Below are 21,956 nucleotides of genomic sequence, written 5' to 3' on the forward strand. Positions count from 1 at the left end.
ACCTGTGACCATATAGATCATTGTTGCAACCAAAGTCCTGTAGTGGCACCAAATCTTGTATAAAGGGTGTGAAATGAGGTGTCTACAACAAGGTTATGGTTTGCTGGTTGTGATTATGCTGTCTGTATGTATGTATCATTTTTGTGTTTAGAGTTATAAGTATTTGCTCTATGCTGTCTGTATTTCAAACTTGTGCTATGCTTCTGGGTGATACACCAGACAATTTGGCATCAGCATTGCCTAGCCTGCTTGATGGCCCATTAAGGACCATCAGCTATACAACTGACCCATTGAGAGAAGGCAGACAGCCTTGTGACTCAGCCAGGCATGCAGGGACCTGCCTATGGACAGAACTCTGAGGCTTTGAAACCATGGCTGGGCAGCTTGTATGTGAGACAAAGGAAGCACAAGCCACATGGTAGAGGATATTAAAGGCCCCGGAAACTCCTCCATCTTGTCTTCAATCCTGCTTCATACCTCTGGAGGGACTCTGCTACAAACTCTCACGAAAGCTTATGCTCTAATAAATTTGTTAGTCTCTAAGGTGCCACAAGTACTCCTTTTCTTTTTGCGAATAAAGACTAACACGGCTGCTACTCTGAAACCTGCTACAAACTGAAGCTCTGAACAAAGGACTGAATGACCCATCCCAGCTGTGGATGTACTCCAGAGACTTGATTTGAACCTGAAATTTATTCCATCTCTGACACAAGCCTGAACCAAGAACTTTGCCATTACTGTATGTAATTAATTCCATTTAACCAATTCTAGCTCTCATCTATATCTTTTTCCTTTTATAAATAAACCTTTAGATTTTAGATTCTAAAGGATTGGCAACAGTGTGATTTGTGGGTAAGATCTAACTTGTATATTAACCTGGGTCTGGAGCTTGATTCTTTGGGATCGAGAGAACCTTTTTTCTTTTACTGGGGTATTGGTTTTCATAACCATTCATCCCCATAACGAGTGGCACTGGTGGTGATTCTGGGAAACTGGAGTGTCTAAGGGAATTGCTTGTGTGACTTATGGTTAGCCAGTGGGGTGAGACCGAAGTCCTCTCTGTCTGTCTGGTTTGGTTTGCCTTGGTGTGCAAAGGAACCCCAGCCTTGGGCTGTAACTGACCTGCTTGAAGCAATTCACCCTGAATTGGTCCTCTCAGTTGGGTCCCACCAAAGCCATCCTCATTACACCCTACATGCCATATAGCCTATGAATGCCATACAGCCAGTGCTGACCATAATGCCATGTGTGCCATATTGCTCATACATGCCATACTGCCCATGCCAGCCATACATACCATACTCATTTCTTGGCAGAGATTTCAGAGCTCCCATGCCGCTCAGTTGTGTCATGTGCCCCCAGACTCATCTCCGACCCCCCCCAGCAGTGCCAGGATCATGTTCAGTAAAGAGCCCTGGGACCGGCCCCATGGCAGGTCCGGCTGCAGGAAAGGAGCTGTGTGGAGCTCTCCTTCAAAGAGGCCAACGTTTTGAAACAAAAGTCAGGCTCTTAAATCCTTTCGGAGGCACCTAACAGTGCTGGTCAAACGTGCTCCCGTCACTTCTCCCCATCTGTCCGCCTACCCCATGTCCATCAGCATGGCATGGGACTGGTTCGCTTGCGGCTCGATTTCTCTCTCTCTTCCCACCCGGGAGCCTGACTGGCCTCTGGTGTTGGGCCACTCTTGTGAGCAGTGCTGGCGTTATGGAGCGCAGGCTGCTGAAGGCCAGGTGCTTGCGCTCTGCTCTGAGCAGCGGCGGTTGGTACTTTTCTTGACCTCCAAGGCCAGATTCCAGGGCCGGCTTGCTCTGAGCTCCCCGCATGGGAACAGCGCGATCAGGGTTATTCTGGGTGGAATCCAGTGGCTGGGAGAGCGGTGACTTTGCTCCGTCCCCGCCGGCACTGTGCTAGCCCAGCCACAGCGCCCTCCGGCTGGCGACGAGGAGAGTGGCCGGAAGGTGGGTCGATGGCTACGCACTGAGCACTGAGCAGGTGGCATTAATGCAGCCGCATATTTGGCTCTTGTGAGGAAGCCAGGTGGGCAGATGGGCAGACAGTGGCTGGCGCAGATGTTCCGCATTAAGGAGCTCTTCCCCCCTCCCCTCTTCCAGCCTGGTTAGTATTAAAATTAAAAGCAGCATTTCAAAATTGGTAGCTGTTCTCCAAGACCTTAATTAGTGAATCTCCTCCCCCCAGGCTGTAATGTAATAATCAAAAAACCAAAACCAATCCCTTATCTGAGGGATTGGGAGCAGCTCTGCATGCTTAGGCTGGTAATTAAACACTTCAGTTGCAATTATTTTTGCAATTAGATAAGTCTCTAATTGTTATCATAGGTGGCAGAGTTGGGTTTTTTTTGTGCTTGTGCCAGTGAGCTATTCTCCAAGGGCTGGGATCAGCATGGCTGCTGCAGGTGTAACCCATACACCTCCTGGGTGTGGTGTTGTCCCATCTAGTGGCACCGAGACCACTGAGTCTGTTCTACAGCCTTAGCTAACAGCCAGTTGAGGCTCACGCACTAAGGTCCAGAGTCCCAGGTTCGATCCCGCCCACCAACGACCGGAGTCTGTCGGTGTTACATGGGCGCTTCCAGTTCCAGCCCTTGCTGCTTTGCCCAGAGAATGGAGATCCTCGCAAACATTCGGGGGCCCATTGCACTGGGTTGGGGCACCTCTGTGCAAGGCCCTTGGGGGTGCAGTACTGTCCTAGGGGATCCCTGCAGGTCCTTGGTTGCAAGCTGGTGCTGTGCCCGGGGATGTGAGGGATCCCAGAGGAAGAGTCTAGGGGAGTTTCAGCTCTTCTCTCCCCAGTTCAGTCCTGCTGTGCCAAATGCCCCTGCAAGGCACTAGTGCCCTCAGCTCCCACCAAGTAAGGTGGAGCGTACAACTGGCGTGTGTGTGGGAGAGTGGCAGCCACATGTGGCTCCAGCCCACAGGGTGTTGAGGGCTGGAGCGGGGCTTTCACTGCAGACAGCTCCCACTGGGCTTCCTGGCCTGGCCCTATCTCCTCATACAGCCCATCTCTCAGCCAGCCCCGAGCTGCCCCGCGGCAGAGAACACTAAAATAAAGCCCCGGCGTGGGCCCCGGCTCCCAGAGCTTTTCCATCAGCCGTTTCCGCTGGCGCCTGCCAAGCTCGAGCTCTGACCTAGGGACCCCAGCAGGAGCCTTCTTACACCCCACACTTCTCTCCAGGCTGTCTGCCTGGAAGTCACCTAGGAGCTGGATTCTTTCCCCTGCTCTAGGCGCCTACCCACTCCTGGTAACTTCCTCGCCCCATTGAGTTCTTGCTGGACCAGCTGTTCTTCAGCCAGCACCTGACCCCCAGCCCCAGGTGGGGCCAGTCATACTGTGACAGGTGGGTAAAAGGACCTAGCAAGAGGTTATACCAGCTCCCTCCCCATGGCTCCCATGTGTTGCAAAGGTAATCCTGGCCCTTCCATCTCCCCACTCCCCACCCCGTTCGTTGGCTGTCAGCTTCATGCTGGTTTTGATTTAGTTTGCACTGTGAGCTCCTTGGGGCATTTGTCTGCAAAGTGTCAGGGCCAGCTCTGGGCTTGGGGACAGATGAATGCTAGGAAGGAAACCATTCCAGAAACAAAACAAATGCTAATGACAATTAGGGCTGGGCTGGCCTTTTCCTTCCCAACCTTTTTTCCCCATGGAAAATTGGTGTTTGACGCAACAAAAATCTTCATAGCAAACGTTGGCTTTGCTGCTGTAGTAACCGTGCAGCGCTGGGGCTGGCTCAGCATCGCGGCAGGCTGAGTCTGGGCTGAGCAGGGCTGATTTATGTCTTTGGACTGCATGTACCCAACACTGCATCTCGTGTGTCATTTACCCCCGTGCAGTGTGCAAAATGCTCCCAGAGCAGCACAGGTGTGTCCTAGCCAGGCTTTGCGCAGGTGCAAGTGACACGCTCTGTGCAGAGCAGCCGTGCAGGACAGCTACTTGGGGATTTGTTGATAAAACTTTTTTTGGTCAGAAAACGCTAATTTGTTGAAACTAAAACTGTCTGTGAGAAAGGGTCGTTCTGAAAAATGGGGGGAGGGAAAGAAGCTTTGAAATGGCTAACATGAAAAATTTGGGGGTATCTTTGTTTCACGATAACTTTGGGTTTAGAAATTGAAGCAACTGACCATAAAACGGAAAAAAAAAATTGGAACATAATATTTCAAAAATGGCGAGACAAAATCTTTAGTTTGACCTGAACGGATTTTTTTTCCAGCTTATTGGTTCACAGAAATTTCTGAGGTTGGGATTCTTTTGTCCTGATTTAGGACTGGAATTTTGTTGGCAATCTCAATTTTCCCCCCAGGACGTGTAAACCATTCCTCACTCGAAGTGGGAGCCCTTTGAAATCTGCCTGGCTAGAGCTCTGTGCTAGGCTGGTGGCTCGGGGAAGGAGTTTTCAGGGTCACTTGATCCTCACGGGGGAGCTGGGCAGCCTTGGGCAACTTTCAGAACCCAGGCCCGGAGCCCGGGGCGGGAGGAGAGAGGCCGCCTGAGGCCTGAAGCGACTGTGCCGGGGCAGCAGGCAGGTGGCGCTCTCGCACCATGCTCTTGCTTCCCACTGTGCTCCCCAACTCCCCAATTTTTGCAGGGACAAGGTGGGTGAGGGTCTAGCTTTTACTGGCCGGGGAGAGCCAGACGCTGTCGAGCGACACCGAGCTTGTCCGCAGGGCTGGGAAGAAGTTTTGCAGTGAGTTTCTTTCTCTCTACGGGACTCCTGAGGTGTGTGATGTGGCATTACCCGTTAGAGTCACGCTGAGCCGGCCCTTTAAACCCCGGCCCCCTTCCCAGCTCTTGCAGCCCTCTGCCCCCTGCAAGATGTTTCGAGGTCTGCGCTGAACTGGGAGAAGCGACGGCTCTGTATGAGGAGGAGGCAAAAGCCCAGATGTCCCATCCAGCAGCTTTGCCAGGCATCATCGGCGGCCGGCGCCAGCGCACGGTTGGCAGGGAGCCAGTGGGGGAAGGACACGAAAGCAACCAAGTCTGACCCAGCTGAGAGTCACCACCATTGTTATTCCCTCCAGTTCCGCTTGGAAATGGCCATCAGGGCTGGTCACAGGCCTCCAGGAGGAAAATAACCTTGTGCCTTTCGACGGCATGTCGGGGCCGTGTGGGAAGGGAGCAGATTTTGGTCGCTCACTGCGGGAGATGAGTCTAGGTGAGGGAGCTGTGCCATTGACTCCAGCTGCCCACAAGCCCCAGATCTGGCTGAGCTGGGCTGGGCATGGCATCGGGGGTGGGAAGCATATGCCAGTTTAGTACTCCCCCCTCACCAGCGCTGCCAGGGGCTGATGGCCTCAGGGCTGGCTTCATGCTACCCAGTGATTCCCCTCTGCCTGGGAATCCTCAGATGCCCTTCTGGGGTTGCTTTCTAGCCCCTTTGAGCCACTGGAGTGGCACCAAGGAGGTAGCCCTGTGTCGCCAGCTGGACCTGTGGCTGCTCCATCTCCCTGAAAATCAGCCTCAAGGGGTCTCCAGCTGGGAATCCCCCAAACTGAGATGCCTAAACTTAGTAGCTGCTTCTGGCCCTTTTGGCCTAAGCTGTTCTAAAGCCCAAGGTGCTAATTGTGAGCTCACAGGTCAGAGACAGGTTTCAGAGTAGCAGTGTGTTAGTAGACGTTCTCCCTTTCTGTTTTTCAGACTTCTCTCCTTCCGGCAGCGAGCGGTTGCTAATGAGCCCTGCCTGGTGCGTGCTGGGGCCGGAGCAGACAGCAAGTCGCTGGCTTGCAGCAGGTAAGCTGGGTCTGATCCTCGAATGCCCCAGGAGCCCTGGCAGTGAAATGGGGAGTTGCTGCCGGGGTGCAAGGCAGGGAGATTCCTGCTCACCCTGCCCAGCAGCTGGGCAAAGGAAGCATGTGTGTGCTAGTGCAGTGAGATGCCCAGACCCACAAGGCAGTTGCACGCTCACTGCCACACACTGCACTGCACCCTGTCCAGAGTCCGGGCGCCATGCCCTGGCTTGGGTGGTGACATCCCTGTTCTGCCACAGGATGGGTCAGGGGCCCACACGTCTCCGCAGGGGAGAGCAGCCCAATTACTGACAAATGCCCTGGGAGCCCTGGTCTGACATACAGCTTCCTCCCAGCCATCGGGGTCCTCGCAAGAGCCCATTTCCTGGGCACCCACAGGGATCATTTCAACAAAGCAGGTGGAAAAGGCCCAGGGTGGGAATGGCTGATGCTACAGCCAGTTGGGGAACTCTGCTTTAGTCTTGGCTGCACCATCCCCTCTTCTAACAACCGCCACCCGCCTGAGGCTCACCTGAGAGGCGGGAGCCCCCCTCAGCCCCACAGGGGAAGGATCCGACATCAGCACTTGCTGCAGGACAGGAACGATCAGCTTTATTTATTGGAAAGGGGGCTCTCTTCCTAACATGGAGCGGAGAGGTAGTCCCCAGGGGTTCCCCCTCACACTGGCTCTCCAGCCTGTGGCTGTTGCCATGCAGGCCCGGCCTTGGGACAGATGCAGGGACTAACTCTGGCCCATGGAAAATGCCTTCCACACATACACACCAGCACACAGGAGCACACAGGGGAAGCAAGAGTTTTCAGCCCCCTGGGGCTCGCACAGGTAGAGAGCAAAGGGGGAGGCATTCTACCCTTGCGGGCCTGGCTCTTTGCTCGGTCCCTGCTCAGTCAACACCCATCGGCTCAGCAGGGCCGGGTTTTGCGCCAGGAGCCCTTCAGGATGCACCTCACCGTGGGATTGAGCTGGAAAATCCCCGCAGCCGGGGAGGAGGGTTGGCATGGCCCTAGGGCGCCATGTAGATGCCTTGCTGCTGAGGTTCACATGGTGCTGCCTGGATACCAGGCCTTGGGTTATCAGGAGCTATGAACAGCATCTCACCAAACAGAGACAAGGGGAAACGGTGCCCGAGCCTGGGAACCAGAGACGGCATCGTGACATAGCGCCACATGCACCGGGCTGGACGGGGGGGGGCACAGGGGGTCCAGCCCCAAACACCCCATCCCAGGGGGTTATACCCACCCTGGCACAGCCCTAAGCATCTGGCTCCTCTTTACTCTTCCGCACCGTGCGTCCAGCTCACAACATCTCATTGAATTGATCCAACACGGTCCCTGCCCCCGCGAGCTCACAGGCTGACCTAGCTGCGTCCAGCCGGGTGAGGGGGGTCGGGTGGGGAGAAGGAGAGGCAGAGAGCAAGGGGCAGGACGTGCCGTTCTGGGGAGAGGGTTGTTTCCCCAGATGTAAATAATTTAATGCCCCCCCCCAATTTTTTAATTCAATAAAAAAATATATATTGACCTTTCCTGATCAGGCACATCAGAGTGACAGCTGTCAATCACTCCCCCAGCCCCCTGAGCCCAGCCCTTCCCCTCTTTCTAAGCAGGTGTAGACGTTCCCCTTCCCCTCCATGCCCAGCATGGCCAGCAGTGCCCTGCCCCAGGCCTTCACTCGTCCAGCCCCACAGAGTGGCTCATCTGGGAGTCAAATGCAAGGTTGTCGTTGCTGGGCCTGGCTGGGAGACCAGGTGCCTGGCCCAGCATAAGATGGGTTTGGTTTTTCGGGGTGGCGGGGTGGGGAGGAATACCCTTTAACAGTATCCTGCTGACAGCCAGGGCGGCTCCACAGATGCCTGGCCTGGGGAATTCGATTACCGCACAGCTGCCCTGGTTCTGCAATCCAGGTCGGCTGGCAGGGGAAGCGTCTCCCTGTGCACTGGCCATCTGGGGGGATTAGAGCCATAAACAACAAACAGCAGCCTTCTCCAGCACAGCGTGTACCCACGGACAGCCCAGGGTCTAAACGCTGGATGGTCCTGGCCGAGTGAACAAAGCCAAGCAAAGCCGACACCTCGCCTGGGGCCTCTAGCTGCATTTGTTAGTGTGGCCCTGATGTCACGTGTAACATCCCCCCACTTCTCCCCCAGCGTGGGCACTGACCCCTCCTGGTTCACGCAGCCCGGGAGACAAGTGGCCCCTACAAGTTCTAGACTTAGGCCGGGGTGCGGAAGGGGAGGGGGAGAAGCCGGGTCTCCCCAGGTCACAGTTACCGCCAGCCCTGCTTACTCCGTCCAAAAGCAGACACAGGGAGCTGGGCATGCAGCAGCATGCATGTCCCCTTCATCGCACTGGGGCCCTTGCCGGAGCGAGGACTGAGCAGAAGGCCTTGGAGTGGGAGGCCCAGTTCTTGGTCCCCCTGGAAGGGCCCTGGGAGGACCTGAGCGCTGGGCAGGCTGGGCGAGGACAGAGCTGATAAAAGATACCCAGAGGCACAGACACAATCACATTTTGCCACCACGAGCTCCCTTCCCCAGATCTGTCATCTCAGGCACTGTCCAGATTGGCCTTTGCCGGCTGCCTCTTGAAACCCCCCGGCCCCGGCCCAATCCCCCTGGGACAGGTCTCAGCCCCGTCTGGGCCAGCACTTCAGAGATACCTGGCTGGGCTGCTGTAGACACAGCAAAACCCATGAGCAGAGCTGATGTCCCAGTACAGTACAATGGAGTTACGCCCCTTGCCCCCGCCCCACGCTGACCCTTTCATCTCTCTGCCCCCCAGCTCCAGGCCTTCTGCTGTGGGACCCACTTCCTGAGGCTCTTGTCCTGCCTCTGTGTTCTCCTCTGACCCACACTCTTCGCTGGAGGCTGACCTGACCCAGCCCCTTGGCTGGGTGTGTGAAGCCAGGACACCAGGGGGTTAGGCCGTGGGGAGACCTGGGACACGTGCAGCTGTTTAGGGTGCTTGGGAAAAAGGGACATTCGAATTAGACAAGGGGAATTAACAGAGACATCGGGAGACAAGGACAATGCGCTGGTGCGGGCAGGGAGAGCCTGTGCCAGCCCCCAGAGCCTGCTTTGCTGGGGCACATGCAATGGGGGTAGGGTCTCTCTTCCCCTCCTCTCTTGCCACTCTGCCCCACATCTGGGGTGGGATCAAGAACCAGGGATCAGATGGATCCAGCCTGCGTGGGGAGGAGGCAGGTGTGAGCCCTTCCTTCTGCCTGCACCCTAGTGCACAGGCAGGTTTGTGCATGAACACAGAGCCGTGCACATGTGAATACACATCCACAGCTGTGCCCACACGGGGTGCGTACAGACATACCCATGCCCACACAGGAGCACACCCACAGAATGGTGGATTATGTTACAGATCCATGTCCCTGGGTTTTCAAACAGCTCCCAGTGAGCCGCCTGTGAAGAGTGAGATGCTGGACGTGGTGCTCGGCTGAGTCTCTGGGTCCTGAGCAAGGCTTGTCCGGTATTGATGGCATTCAGCACTCCGCTGGTCCATCCATCCTGGCTCAGGAGAAAAGACAGTAAATGACCCTTGGGGACGCTGGGGGCTTCACCCTCTTCTGCAGCTCTGTCGCCGGCTCCTCACACACCGGGATCCACATGTCCCTCTTGGGAAGAAACTTGGCCAGCCAGAGGCCTCTCCAGCAGGACAGGATGGTGGAGGAGGACGAGCCACAGGATGGGGCAGGACTCCTGGGGAGGGAACAAGGGTGGATCTCACTAGATCTGCCTGACATGTGCTACGGCCGGTGTTTAGTTTTACCTCCTAGCTCCCCTGACTTCTTCCATTCCCAGAGCCCCTTTCCTAGGTTCAAATTGAAGGGGAGGTTGCAGGAAACCTGGGGGAAAGGGCAGCGAGCGCAGGAAAAGCCAAGGGCAAGTTCTGAGCACAGCATGTGTTATAGCTAGTGGCAGCTTCACCCACCCATCCGAAGCCATGGGACAGCAGTGGGGACCAGGGACGCATGGATATAAAGAACAAGGCAGGACCCTCAGCATCACACACGAACAGCAGCAAGTTACTGTCCCCGGCACCTGAAAATGGTCCCACTGGGGTGCCTCACTCCGGCTGCCTCTAGGGGGTTTTCAAATTTATGGGGTCGGGGGTTGGAAAAGGATTCAATTGGCAACACTGTAACTAGTTGACCACGATGGGGGGAAATGGGGGAGTTTGGGGTGTGCGTGTAGGGAAATCCCAGCTTTCGGAGTCAGTGATTTGGGTGCTGGGGCCAGAGGAATGACTGTACCCCCTTATGAGACTAGCTGACCTTCCTGGCTGTTCCCACGGTCCTGCCTTGCAGCAGCAGATGGGGGCCCATGCTGGGAACACCATCAGGAGCACAGTTCAGGGAGGGAAGAGCGACGCGTGTGCTGAGTGTTACCGTTGCATTTTGACCCCCCGGGAAGGTGTGGGAGTGACCCGGTACCATCACCTGGCCACTGTACCAGGAATTACGGATTCACTGAACTTTGCTTCTTTTTCTGTCCCCTGGGCCTCTGTCATTCTAAATGAGCCGGGACTTTCCAGCTCTATGGATCCTGGTGCGGATTCTGGATTTGAACGCCAACGTTTGCCCTGGGCTGGCTAGCAATGGAACGTCACAGGGTGCTGTTTCTGTTCCCTGACTGGGTGACTGAGGTTTCCAAAAACCCCCTGTGAATAGCTGGCTGAAATCAAATATGCAATCTGGAGCCAAATATGCAAGGTGCCAGTTGTGTCTCACAGGGATTCCTGCTAGTCGAGCTCCAGACTGGGCTATGCCCAAGGCAGGTTTCAGATTGGTGTAAGTGCATGTGGCACTTCCCTTCGTCACCCACTCCGCTCGGAGAGGAAATCCTTGGCCAAGTGAGGAGCTCAGATCTGCTCACACTCAGGTCTAAGATCTCCTTCCTTTCAGCGTGATGAGTTCATGTTTGTTCCAGGTCTACGGAAGGAGGGTTGGTAGCTTGGCATCACCCCCAGAAGTCAGACCTGGTACAGCAGGCACTTGCTACACGGAGGGGGAAAGTACAAAACAGCCAACTTTCAGTGGCTCCACTGCTTTTCATGTACTGCAGGGAGAGACCTATTAGGAATTAAGTCTAGAACGTTTCAAAGAGCAAATCTGAATGACACTGGCATGTGCACTAATGGGGTGGGAAGGGACTGCTCAGGGAGACCCAGCCTCATGTGTCAGGGCTGAGCATATTATGCCCTGCGGCCCAGGATTGTGCAAATGGGCTTGACACCTCCCCGGCAGCATTTGGCCTGGGGCTTTTTCAGGGAGAGGAGTCCACACTCCTCTCCCTGAAACGGTGGTACCATTGCCCTGCTTTGCCTTGGTGTTTCCCAGCTGTGTGCCATGTCCCATTCTGTTACATTGCACTGAGCAACTCAACAGGGGGAGTGTCTCCTAGTGGTAAGAACCAGGGATGGGAACTCGAGACATCTGTAACCTCATCCTAGCTCTGCCACTGATTCAGTGTGTGGCCTTGAGAAAAATCACTGAACTGCTCCATGCCTCAGTTTCCCCTCTGTAAAATGGTGATAATTAATGACACTTTCAGCGCTATCCTACCACGAAAGGCCTTAGAGAGATGCCAAATACCATCCTCCCCCTTTTCAGCCTGTGCTTTGCACTATAACATAGTCTGGGGGGAAGAGATGGAGTGGATTTGTTCTACCCACTCAGGCCATAATCAATAGTCTCCTTCTCCCAGGCTGGGGGAATGTCTCCTGCAGCTAGTGCCCATGTCCTCTACCATGCGTCTGCCAGGCTCTGGGTGAAAGGCTCCACTGGGAAGGGAGAGAGACAACAGAAGGCTGGGAAGGAGGAAGCCAGCAGCAAAAGATGGACAGAAAATTGCTGGAAATTTATTTTGGGTAAGATCCAGCAAAGCCCAAGGGCAGAAGCTGCAGAGCTGGAATCGGCTTCCTGCCAGAGATGTCTCCTGCAATTATGGAGCTGCGAGCTGATTGCTGGGCTCCGGGTGCACTCAGGTGACTCCCTTGATCCTGTTGTTCCCAGAGCACTCAATGCTGTCCTCCCTCTCTAGGGATCAGGCGCTAGCTTTCGAACAGTCAGCAGAGTGCCCCACTCCTGGCGGAGATGGGAATCGGCTGGAGGGGCTGAGCAGAGGCCTCAGGAACTGCCCAGCTGGTCTCCTAGCCAGAGTGTGGGGTTGGCGATTTGCAGCAATTTGCAGTGCTAGCCTGTGTCCCCGCTGTGTGAGGGCCTCTGGGCGCGCGTGGCCTTGACACACTAAAGCTACACTCTGCTAGGCGCCCCTGCACATCCAGCAGTGGTTCCGTGATTCCCCAGGTGCCCTGTGGACCAGTGGTCCTTGTGGCAAAGCCCTAAGAGCCTCAGGCACTGCACTTGCCCAGACGGCTTGGCTTGCTAGTGCAGGGAGGGAGCCCGTCACCAGGCTGGCTGCGCTGTCCCTTGGTAGTCCAAGCCCGGTCCCCCGGGACAGTGTGACCATGTCCAAGGTTACAGCGGCCTGGTGTGGAGCCAGCAGAACAACCGTGTCTAGCTCTCAGCAGACAGGTGATCCCGCTGTTTGCCCTGCAACACAGTCAATAAAGCAGAGGCTGCGTTATCAGCAGGTGATCTGTGTGGGGCAGCCGGCAGAGGTGACTGTGACCTTAGCTGCTGGAGCCCTGCCCAGCTTTTCCAATGGAGGGTAAATAAAGTCTCCTGCTGCAAATGTCTCGTTTTCCAAGTGTGACTCAGCCCTGCTTTTATAGCCATCGGCATGCACAGAACTGCAGGGGCCAGCTGTAAAACCCTCACCCCACAGCAGGGGAGCACGGGAGAAGGGCTAACGGTGGCAAACTGCAGCAGCAAGCCCACTGTGCTGGCACGGTTCCTAAAACCATTATGCCAGAGCTTCTGGTATCTTTATGCAGCTGGAACGGGCTTGGACAAAGGCAAAGTGCTCCCACAATGTGATTTCTCAATGCACCACTTCTGGGGTAGACGGCGTCAGTTCCCATTATCCCGCCGGGGTTAGCCCAGGAAATGAGGCAGAATAGTCTGGTGCAGGCCAATTGGATAGTCAGTGGAAAGTAATCAGCCTGCTGGAAACTGCTGAAGACTCTGTTGCCAGGAGATGGAAGTACGTGAAACCGATTCATCTGGCCTGTCAATCAGTTCCACCGGGTACTGATCTACACTAACCCGTCCCCCAAGCCGAGCCAGGAATAGAGTTCCGGGAGGAAGGGGGCCCGTGCTCTTCTCCCGTTTCATATGCAGAGGCAGAGCCCGCCAGCCCTAGACTCAACACAGCTTAGCTCCCCTCCTGCTCTCTAGCCTGGCTAGACTAGCCCCTGGCATGCAGAGCAGTGGGGGCTGTGGGCCGGTGGGGGGAAGGGAGGAAACGCAACCGAAAGCACTGGAGAGCGCGTTAGCCCTTTCCAAGCTCACCCACTGCGCATCGCTGTTGAGGTACTCACCCAGTGGCCCCCACCTCTGCCTTTAGGCTTCCCCCTGTGGCAAATCTAACTGTGACCTTCTAACGTTTGTCCTCGATGGGTGTTGGAGGAGGGCAGCCAGGAATCAAAGGCTGAGTGCGTGTCCCAGAGTGGAGCCTACTGCAGCGGGCTGGCCAAGACTCAGGGAAAAACTCCAGCGCTGGAGAGGATTCAATTAAAGACAAAAAATAAAAAAAAAAAAATATCACTCAGTCACTTGGTGACACTCGGTGTTCCGCTGGGGCTCCGGGCTGCTGCCTGTTACTCTCCCGTGTCTCTGCGGCACCAGAGCCAGAAGTGTCCCTGGCGCTCGGGTTTGCATCACCTGGTGCCGGGAGAGAGGCTGGAGAGGAACCAAGATGACAGTGACTGCTGGGCAACTCAAAACAGCCCCATTTGTGGCCGGTAATGTGGTTATTTCCCCAGTGAAGGAGCATTTCTCTTCCCACATCTCACAGGTCACTACATCTTCCCGAGTGCCACTGAGCATGCTGGCCTGGCCTGCTGCAGGGAGGGAGCAGGGGTCTGACTGCATGTTGGCAGGTGTGGGAGGATGCCATTAGCTAGTGTGGCTGGACTGTTTGCTACCTGGCCTCTCTCCATTCCTGGTTGACATTTAAACCTTTTATACATTTTTAACCTCGCTAATATCACTGTGGACGTCCCGCAAGTGATAGAAATGTCCAGGCCTTGTCCGAAGCAGCTAAGCTTTCGCCTCACTAGATTCTAGTGGCAGGGAGTTCCAAGTGAATGATGAGCTGTGCAACCGGAACAGCATTTCCTCTGACCAGTTTTAAATGAGCTCCCTTTCCTTTGCCCGGTGTTTTGAGAGAGATGAGGAGGAGGTCCCTCCTCTGTCCCATTCATCATTTTCCATATCTGAGTCATGTCGCCTTTTAATCAGCTCCTCTCTAGCCAGTCCCAATCTTTCCCCTCTCGACTCCTGGAAATCTCTCCAGGGCTCGAGTGATTTTCCCCCTTTGCTCTCTGCTGGCAGATTCATAGATTCATAGATACTAAGGTCAGAAGGGACCATTCTGATCATCTAGTCCAACCTCCTGCACAGCGCAGACCACAGAATCTCACCCACCCACTCCTATGAAAAACCTCACCCATGTCTGAGCTATTGAAGTCCTTAAATCATGGTTCAAAGACTTCAAGGAGCAGAGAAGCCTCCCTCAAGTCAACCATGCCCCATGCTACAGAGGAAGGCGAAAAACCTCCAGGGCCTCTCCAATCTGCCCTGGAGGAAAATTCCTTCCCAACCCCAAATATGGCGATTAGCTAAACCGTGAGCATATGGGCAAGATTCACCAGCCAGATACTACAGAAAATTCTTTCCTGGGTAACTCAGATCCCATCCATCTAATATCCCATCTCAGGGGATTAGGCCTATTTACCCTGAATATTTAAAGATCAATTACTTACCAAAGTCCCATTATCCCATCATACCATCTCCTCCATAAACTTATCGAGTAGAATCTTAAAACCAGATAGATCTTTTGCCCCCACTGCTTCCCTTGGAAGGCTCTTCCAAAACTTCACTCCTCTGAAGGTTAAAAACCTTCATCTAATTTCAAGTCTAAACTTCCTGGTGGCCAGTTTATACCCATTTGTTCTTGTGTCCACATTGGTGCTGAGCTGAAATAATTCCTCTCCCTCTCCTGTATTTATCCCTCTGATATATTTATAGAGAGCAATCATATCTCCCCTCAACCTTCTTTTAGTTAGGCTAAACAAGCCAAGCTCCTTAAGTCTCCTTTCATAAGACAAGTTTTCCATTCCTCGGATCATCCTAGTAACCCTTCTCTGTACCTGCTCCAGTTTGAATTCATCCTTTTTAAACATGGGAGACCAGAACTGCACACAGTATTCTAGGTGAGGTCTCACCAGTGCCTTGTATAACGGTACTAAAACCTCCTTATTCCTACAGGAAATGCCTCTCCTAATGCATCCCAAAACTGCATTAGCTTTTTTCACAGCCATATCACATTGGAAGCTCATAGTCATCCTATGATCAACCAATACTCCAAGGTCCTTCTCCTCTTCCGTTACTTCTAATTGATGCGTCCCCAACTTATAACTAAAATTCTTGTTATTAATCCCTAAATGCATAACCTTACACTTCTCACTATTAAATTTCATCCTATTACTATTACTCCAGTTTACAAGGTCATCCAGATCCTCCTGTATAATATCCCGAGCCTTCTCCGAATTGGCAATACCTCCCAGCTTTGTATCATCTGCAAATTTTATTAGCACACTCCCACTTTTTGTGCCAAGGTCAGTAATAAAAAGATTAAATAAGATTGGTCCCAAAACCGATCCCTGAGGAACTCCACTGGTAACCTCCCTCCAACCTGACAGTTCGCCTTTCAGTAGGACCCGTTGCAGTCTCCCCTTTAACCAATTCCTTATCCACCTTTTGATGTTCATATTGATCCCCTTCTCCAATTTAACTAATAATTCCCCATGTGGCACGGTATCAAACGCCTTACTGAAATCTAGGTAAATTAGATCCACGGCATTTCCTTTATCTAAAAAATCTGTTACTTTTTCAAAAAAGGAGATTAGGTTGGTTTGGCACGATCTACCTTTTGTAAAACCATGTTGTAATTTGTCCCATTTACCATTGACTTCAATGTCCTTAACTAATTTCTCCTTCAAAATTTTTTCCAGGACCTTGCATACTACAGATGTCAAACTAACTGGCCTGTAGTTACCCGGATCACTTTTTTTTCCTTTCTTAAAAATAGGAACTATATTAGCAATTCTCCAATCATTCGGTACTACTCCAGAGTTTACAGATTCATTAAAAATTCTTGTTAATGGGCTTGCAATTTCAGGTGCCAATTCCTTTAATATTCTTGGATGAAGATTATCTGTGCCCCCCGATTTAGTCCCATTAAGCTGTTTCAGTTTTGCTTCTACCTCAGATATGGTAATATCTGCCTCCATATCCTCCTTCCCATTTGTCATGCTACCATTATCCCCAAGATCCTCTTTAGCCTTATTAAAGACTGAGGCAAAGTATTTGTTTAGATATTGGGCCATGCCTAGATTATCTTTAACCTCCACTCCATCCTCAGTGTTAAGCGGCCCCACTTCTTCTTTCTTAGTTTTCTTCTTATTTATATGGCTATAGAATCTTTTACTATTGGTTTTATTTCCCTTTGCAAGGTCCAACTCTACTCGACTTTTAGCCTGTCTCACTTGATCCCTACATGTTCTGACCTCAATTAGGTAGCTTTCCTTGCTGATCCCTCCCATCTTCCACTCCCTGTATGCTTTCTGCTTCTTCTTAATCACCTCTCTAAGATGCTTGCTCATCCAGCTTGGTCTACAACTCCTTCCTATGAATTTTTTCCCCTTTCTTGGGATACAGGCTTCTGATAGCTTCTGCAGTTTTGATTTAAAGTAATCCCAGGCCTCCTCTACCTTTAGATCCATAAGTTCTTCAGTCCAATCCACTTCCCTAACTAATTTCCTTAATTTTTGAAAGTCAGCCCTTTTGAAATCAAAAACCCTAGTTGCAGATTTATTTTTGTTAATCCTTCCATTTAGTTTGAACTGAATTAGCTTATGATCACTTGAGCCAAGATTGTCCCCTACAACCATTTCTTCTATGAGGTCCTCGCTACTCACCAAAATTAAATCTAAAATGGCATCCCCTCTAGTCGGTTCAGCAACTACTTGATGAAGGAATCCATCAGCTATCGCATCTAGGAAAATATGAGCCCTATTATTATTACTAGCACTGGTCCTCCAGTCTATATCTGGGAAGTTAAAGTCTCCCATGATCATGCAGTTGCCATTAGTATTTACTTTATTAAAGACATTAAAAAGGGCTCTATCCATATCCAAATTAGATCCCGGAGGTCTATAGCACACCCCAAGCACTATCGTAGGAGAGGCTTTACTAGTTTTCTTCCCCAATGTAATTTTGGCCAGACGGACTCTGTCTTATCCATTGCATTACTTCTTATTTCTTTACATTCTACCTCATCATTGATATACAATGCTACTCCACCAGCTTTACCTTTGTTTCTGTATTTCCTAAACAGCACATACCCTTCAATACCTGAAGTCCAGTCATGACGACTATTCCACCATGTTTCTGTTATCCCTATAATATCTGGTTTCACTTCCTGCACCAGTAGCTCTAGTTCCTCCATTTTGTTACCTAGACTCCTTGCATTGGTGTACAAACATCTTAATTTTTGCTGTTTGGCCTTGCTCACATTTTGTACCCTATTAGGCACAGTCATTTTACAGCCAGTATAACCTATTAGACTAGTATCCACACCACCCTCACTCCTTATATACATTCTCCTACCCACGGCTGTATCCTTTCTTACTTCATCTTCTTCCCTCTCAATGCTAAAATCCGGCGTGGAGATTTTCTGGACATCTCCCATCCATCTCCCCCTAATTCCTAGTTTAAAGCTCTCTTTAATCAGATGGAGCGGCCAGATTTGAACTCTCTGTTGCAAGTGGTGGCATCCCATTGAATGACATCATTGTCTGAGAACATTTGCAGTATTTGCTGATCCATTCGCTATCTCTGTCCTAGCGTAGGCTAATGGGCCACATTTCCGTGCACAGCACAGCACGCACAATTGAGACTGATTTTCCAGAGAGCTGATCCCACTCAGGCATTTCACTGAACACATCAGAGTGTACAAATACCTCAGCCCCAGCAGCTCCAATCAGCTGAGCTCCTTTGAAAACCTGGCCTCTTCTTTAGGTGCCAGACTGGGAGCTGTGGGGGGCTGATCTCTTGGGAAAAGGGGTCTCTCTTATTTAGGGAGGTTCTGAGTTTAACAGAGTATCACAGATGTTGGCCTCTCCTGCTAATGCTCAGCTGTGACAAAGAATCCAGCATACAGCAGGGGAGTGCACTATGGACAGGGCAAAATGAAACCATCTAGTTTTGAATTCAGCTTTGGACCAATCCTAGTATCTGTATTTCCGTGTTCAGATAAATAGGATGATTAGCTCCTCAGTCCTGTCCCAGTTAGAACAGACCAGCTGCGGCTATAAGATCATGGAAAGCGGTCCTTTTGCTAACACTGCACTCTGCTCTCTGCTGCAGCCAAGCTAAGAATGGCCAGACTGGTCAGACCAAAGGTCCATCTAGCCCAGTGTCCCGTCTTCCGACCGTGGCCAATGCCAGGTTCCCCAGAGGGAATGAAAAGAACAGGAATCATCAAGTGATTCACCCCGTCACCCAATCCAAGCTTCTGGCAAACAGAGGCTAGGGACACCATCCCTGCCCATCCTGGCTAATAGCCACTGATGGACCTATCCTCCAGGAATTTATCTAGTTCTTGAATTTACCTATGCCACTGAAGTCAGTAGAGTTGCATCTGTTTAGACCAGTGGTCTCCAAACTGTGGGGTGCACCCTCCTAGTGGGGTGTGGTGGGGCCAAGGCCAGTCCCCAGCTCTGGTCTGGCTCCTGTCCTGCCCCCAGCCCTGGCTGTAGCTCCAGCCCCTGACCTTAGCTCCTGGCTCCAACTGTGGTCCCATTCCCAGCTGCAGCCCTGGCTCCCAACCACACTCCTGACCACAGATCCCAGGGGGTACGGACAGATTCCATTATGGATAAGTCGGGGGGCATGGCAGAAGAAGTTTGGGGACTATTGGTTTAGACCATTGGTGACCGTTCAGAATGACCCTGGGGCGGCAGCTGCTGGGGCTTTAGTGTGCAGTTTCCAGTGGAGGCTGTGCTTTCTAGATCAAGACATTGCCATCTGGCTTTTGACCATCCATGCAATACAGAAGGTATGGGGAGTGTGCCTGCAGGGGTGCTGGTCCCTGCTCTGCACCCATCTTCCAGGCCAGGCACTGCAGTGCTGCCCCCAGAGACGGGGAGACATTTGCAGCATTCAAGCTCTGCTGGGGCATCTCCCCCCTCGCTGTGGGGCACGGGTGTCTGTCACCATGGAATTCCATCCCTTGGGAAGAAGCAGGCTCCCAGCTCTAGGACGGAAGGACCCACATCCCCTTCGAAGGGGGCACCAACGCAGCTAATAACTGGCCCTCTCTGCAGCATCCTCCTAGGAGAATACAGCTCCTTGGGGCTCCCATGCTCACTGTTCACTATTAATGGCACTTGGTGCAATTTGCCAGCCTACTGCTGGGTTTTCTTTTGACCCTCGGTTCACCCCCCTTAGCTCCCCATGCCTGGTAAAGATGGGACCATATTCAGGGAGGGGGCCACACCCCACTGCAACAGAATGTGCCAAGAAATCCCATCCCATTGGCCCTAGCTCTGCAAACAGCTCCCCCAGCCCCGACACCTGGCTTTTCTGCCACCCGTGGAGCTGGCGGGGGGGGGGGGGTGTCCCTGTCAGGGCCCCTCAGGGGCTGCCTCTAGCCTGTCTGCCCTGCAGCCTTAGCATGTACCGAAACCAGTGCCTCAGTACTGGCCAGCCCTGCAGTGTCATTGGGGCGGGTGGGGGATGGGAGATTTGGACTGGAGCACAGGGCTGCGCCCGAGCTTAGAGCACCCCCGGCGAGAGACAGGGGGGCCTGCAGTGCAGTGACCAGGCTGGCAGGGCTTGGCTGCACTCAGTAGGGTGCTGAGCTGGGGCTCTGGAGGCTCTAGCTCTGCTCCTGAGCTCACCCCCTTCCACACGGAGGTACTGCCATGGATGGGGCTCGCTGCTCCTGCTACGGGTGGGGAGAAATGAGGGGAGAATCAGCCCCTCACTGTCCGTTCCTCCCACCGCTAGAGAGCCAGGCAGCCTCTTTGTCAGTAAGGGGGAGGTGGAGAAGGCCCCTGGATGGGTGAGTGGGGCTCAAGGGAACTCCTCCTGGGATGGGGAAAAAAGAGAAAACCCAGCATGACTAGTGCTCTCCCATGTTGAGTCTGGGCTCAGCTCCTCCCCTTGTCGTTTCACATTGATTGCACCACTTCACTCGCTTGGCAGCAGCTTATTTGAGGTCGATGGTGCATTTCAAACGGGTTCTGGGCTCTCCCTGGGATAGCGGATGGCCCTAGTGCTGCTCTGTCAGTTTCAAGCTGGTGCTTTCATGGTGACACTTTTCCTCTCTCTCGTGGGGATAACCCAGAGAGGGACTCGAGAAGATGCAGGCCAGAATATGTTACATCAGGGGAGAGTCTGTCAGGGGGCTGGACCGGGGCTCAGGGGCCCTAGGCTTAGTCCCTGCCTCTGCCAAAGACTCTCCTGGTGAATCACCGAATCTCCCTGTGCCTCACTTCCCCATCTATACAATGGGGATAATGATACTTTGTTAAACTCTTCAGGGCAGGGCCTGTCTCTCACTTGATGTCTTCCCAGAACCTGGCACCTTGGAGCTGTGATCTCACTGGGGCCTCTCACGATGCTCTGGTCAGACACAAAATAATAATTAATAATTCTACAGCACCACGACCCAGCTGGAGCCGAGCTCACACCCAGCCTTTGCATCGTGATGCAGGAAACTTGGGGCTGCTGCTGCCTCACTGAAATTTACCAGGGTTCGAGGTCAGGTCTCAGAGCCAGCCAGGCTAGTCCTATACCCTCCACATATTTCAAGAGCAGCATCTCTCCGTGCAAATAAACCAGCACTATCCATTCCCCGCCTCTCTGGTGGCTCCAGTTAGCAGGAACCAATCTCCTCCCACCTGGCAGGGGCTTTTCTTAGCCCAGTAAAATTTCCTGAGAAGCCAGTCCTTGCCAATCTCACATCATGGAGAGACAGAGTTCACTTTGCTTTCCCAAGGGTACTTGGGTTTCTTTATCCCTGCCCTCCCCTTTTGGCTGGAAAATTGGGATTTCTGGCATCTCAGCTCCTTTTCTTTTAGCAATCCCTTTGTTGTGCTTCTGCCTACAACTGGGGCTAGTTCCCCATCACGGTCAGGCCAAATGCTGGCTAGGGGAATGTATGTGTAATTGAAGTAAGTGCCCTCGCTCTCTCTCTCTCTCTCTGTGTGTAAACACCCGTAAGCATGTGTGTTAAACCTGGTACCTTCATTTTCAAATGAAAATGTAGCCAGAATTTTCCAATCCTGATCCCCTTTCAGATCTGTCTGTAGCCATCCAGCCCAGACAGCTTCCTGGCATCCAGGCCTCCCAGCTACCTGAGCAGGAGTGAAAACTCCTCCCCATCCTGCTCCAAGAGAATTGAACAATAGAAAAGCTTCAAATCCTATTTCCCTCTGTGGTGAGATCTACTTGGTCTCCTGGAATGAAGGGTTGAGAGATGCTGAATAGCTTCTCCCCTTGCACCCTTTCTCACTCGCTATCAATAGTTCCTTTAGTGCACAATGGAGAGCCATGAATGCAGAGGGACCCAGACCTGCCTGCCTCCATGGCCCAGAGCAAGGCCACTAGGCCAGACAGAGGGTGGCTGGGATCCGGTATCTGTTAAGAAGATAGGCAGGAGTCGGGGAAATGGGAGTTGGCTGCTCCCACAGCTTTCAAAAGGTCATGGAAATGAGTGAGCCTTGACCTTTCTCCTCCAGCTCCTCCTTGGAGGTGACATCCCAATAACCAGCTGCAGGTGGAAGAGGACCTCCCTTCCCCCTGGCTGCGAGGTCTGTGACTCTGCCCTGCCTTCCCTCTCCTGCTCTCAGCACCGCAGAGGGCTCTGCCCAAATCATACCAGGGAAAAGCACCGATCAAAGTTGCAATTAACAAGCGAATTAAAATCACAAAGCTATTACAAATAAACAGAGTGCTCCTTGCCTGGAAGCAGAGTTTCCTCTCCCAGTTCTGCTTGG

General features: G+C 52.7%; 1 protein-coding gene across 8 annotated transcripts in view; it reads right to left on the reverse strand.

Annotated features, from left to right (window-relative positions):
- Positions 1-6,328: 6,328 nt before the first annotated feature.
- HRH2 (histamine receptor H2) overlaps positions 6,329-21,956 on the reverse strand; it is a 31,881-nt gene continuing 16,253 nt past the window's right edge. For 5 of the 8 annotated variants that reach the window (XM_038414959.2, XM_038414957.2, XM_043490720.1 and 2 more), the window contains exon 3: positions 6,329-9,460. In XM_038414959.2, coding sequence (XP_038270887.1) covers positions 9,274-9,460 — 187 coding nt within the window. In that variant the 3' untranslated portion in view covers positions 6,329-9,273. Of the gene's footprint in view, positions 9,461-11,480; positions 12,787-13,205; positions 13,384-21,956 lie in introns of those variants that run through there. The other 3 variants (XR_006273720.1, XR_006273721.1, XR_006273722.1) reach the window with 3 other exon arrangements.

The sequence above is a fragment of the Dermochelys coriacea genome, chromosome 8 (genome assembly GCF_009764565.3).
Source record: "Dermochelys coriacea isolate rDerCor1 chromosome 8, rDerCor1.pri.v4, whole genome shotgun sequence".
Taxonomy (NCBI): Eukaryota; Metazoa; Chordata; order Testudines; family Dermochelyidae; genus Dermochelys; species Dermochelys coriacea.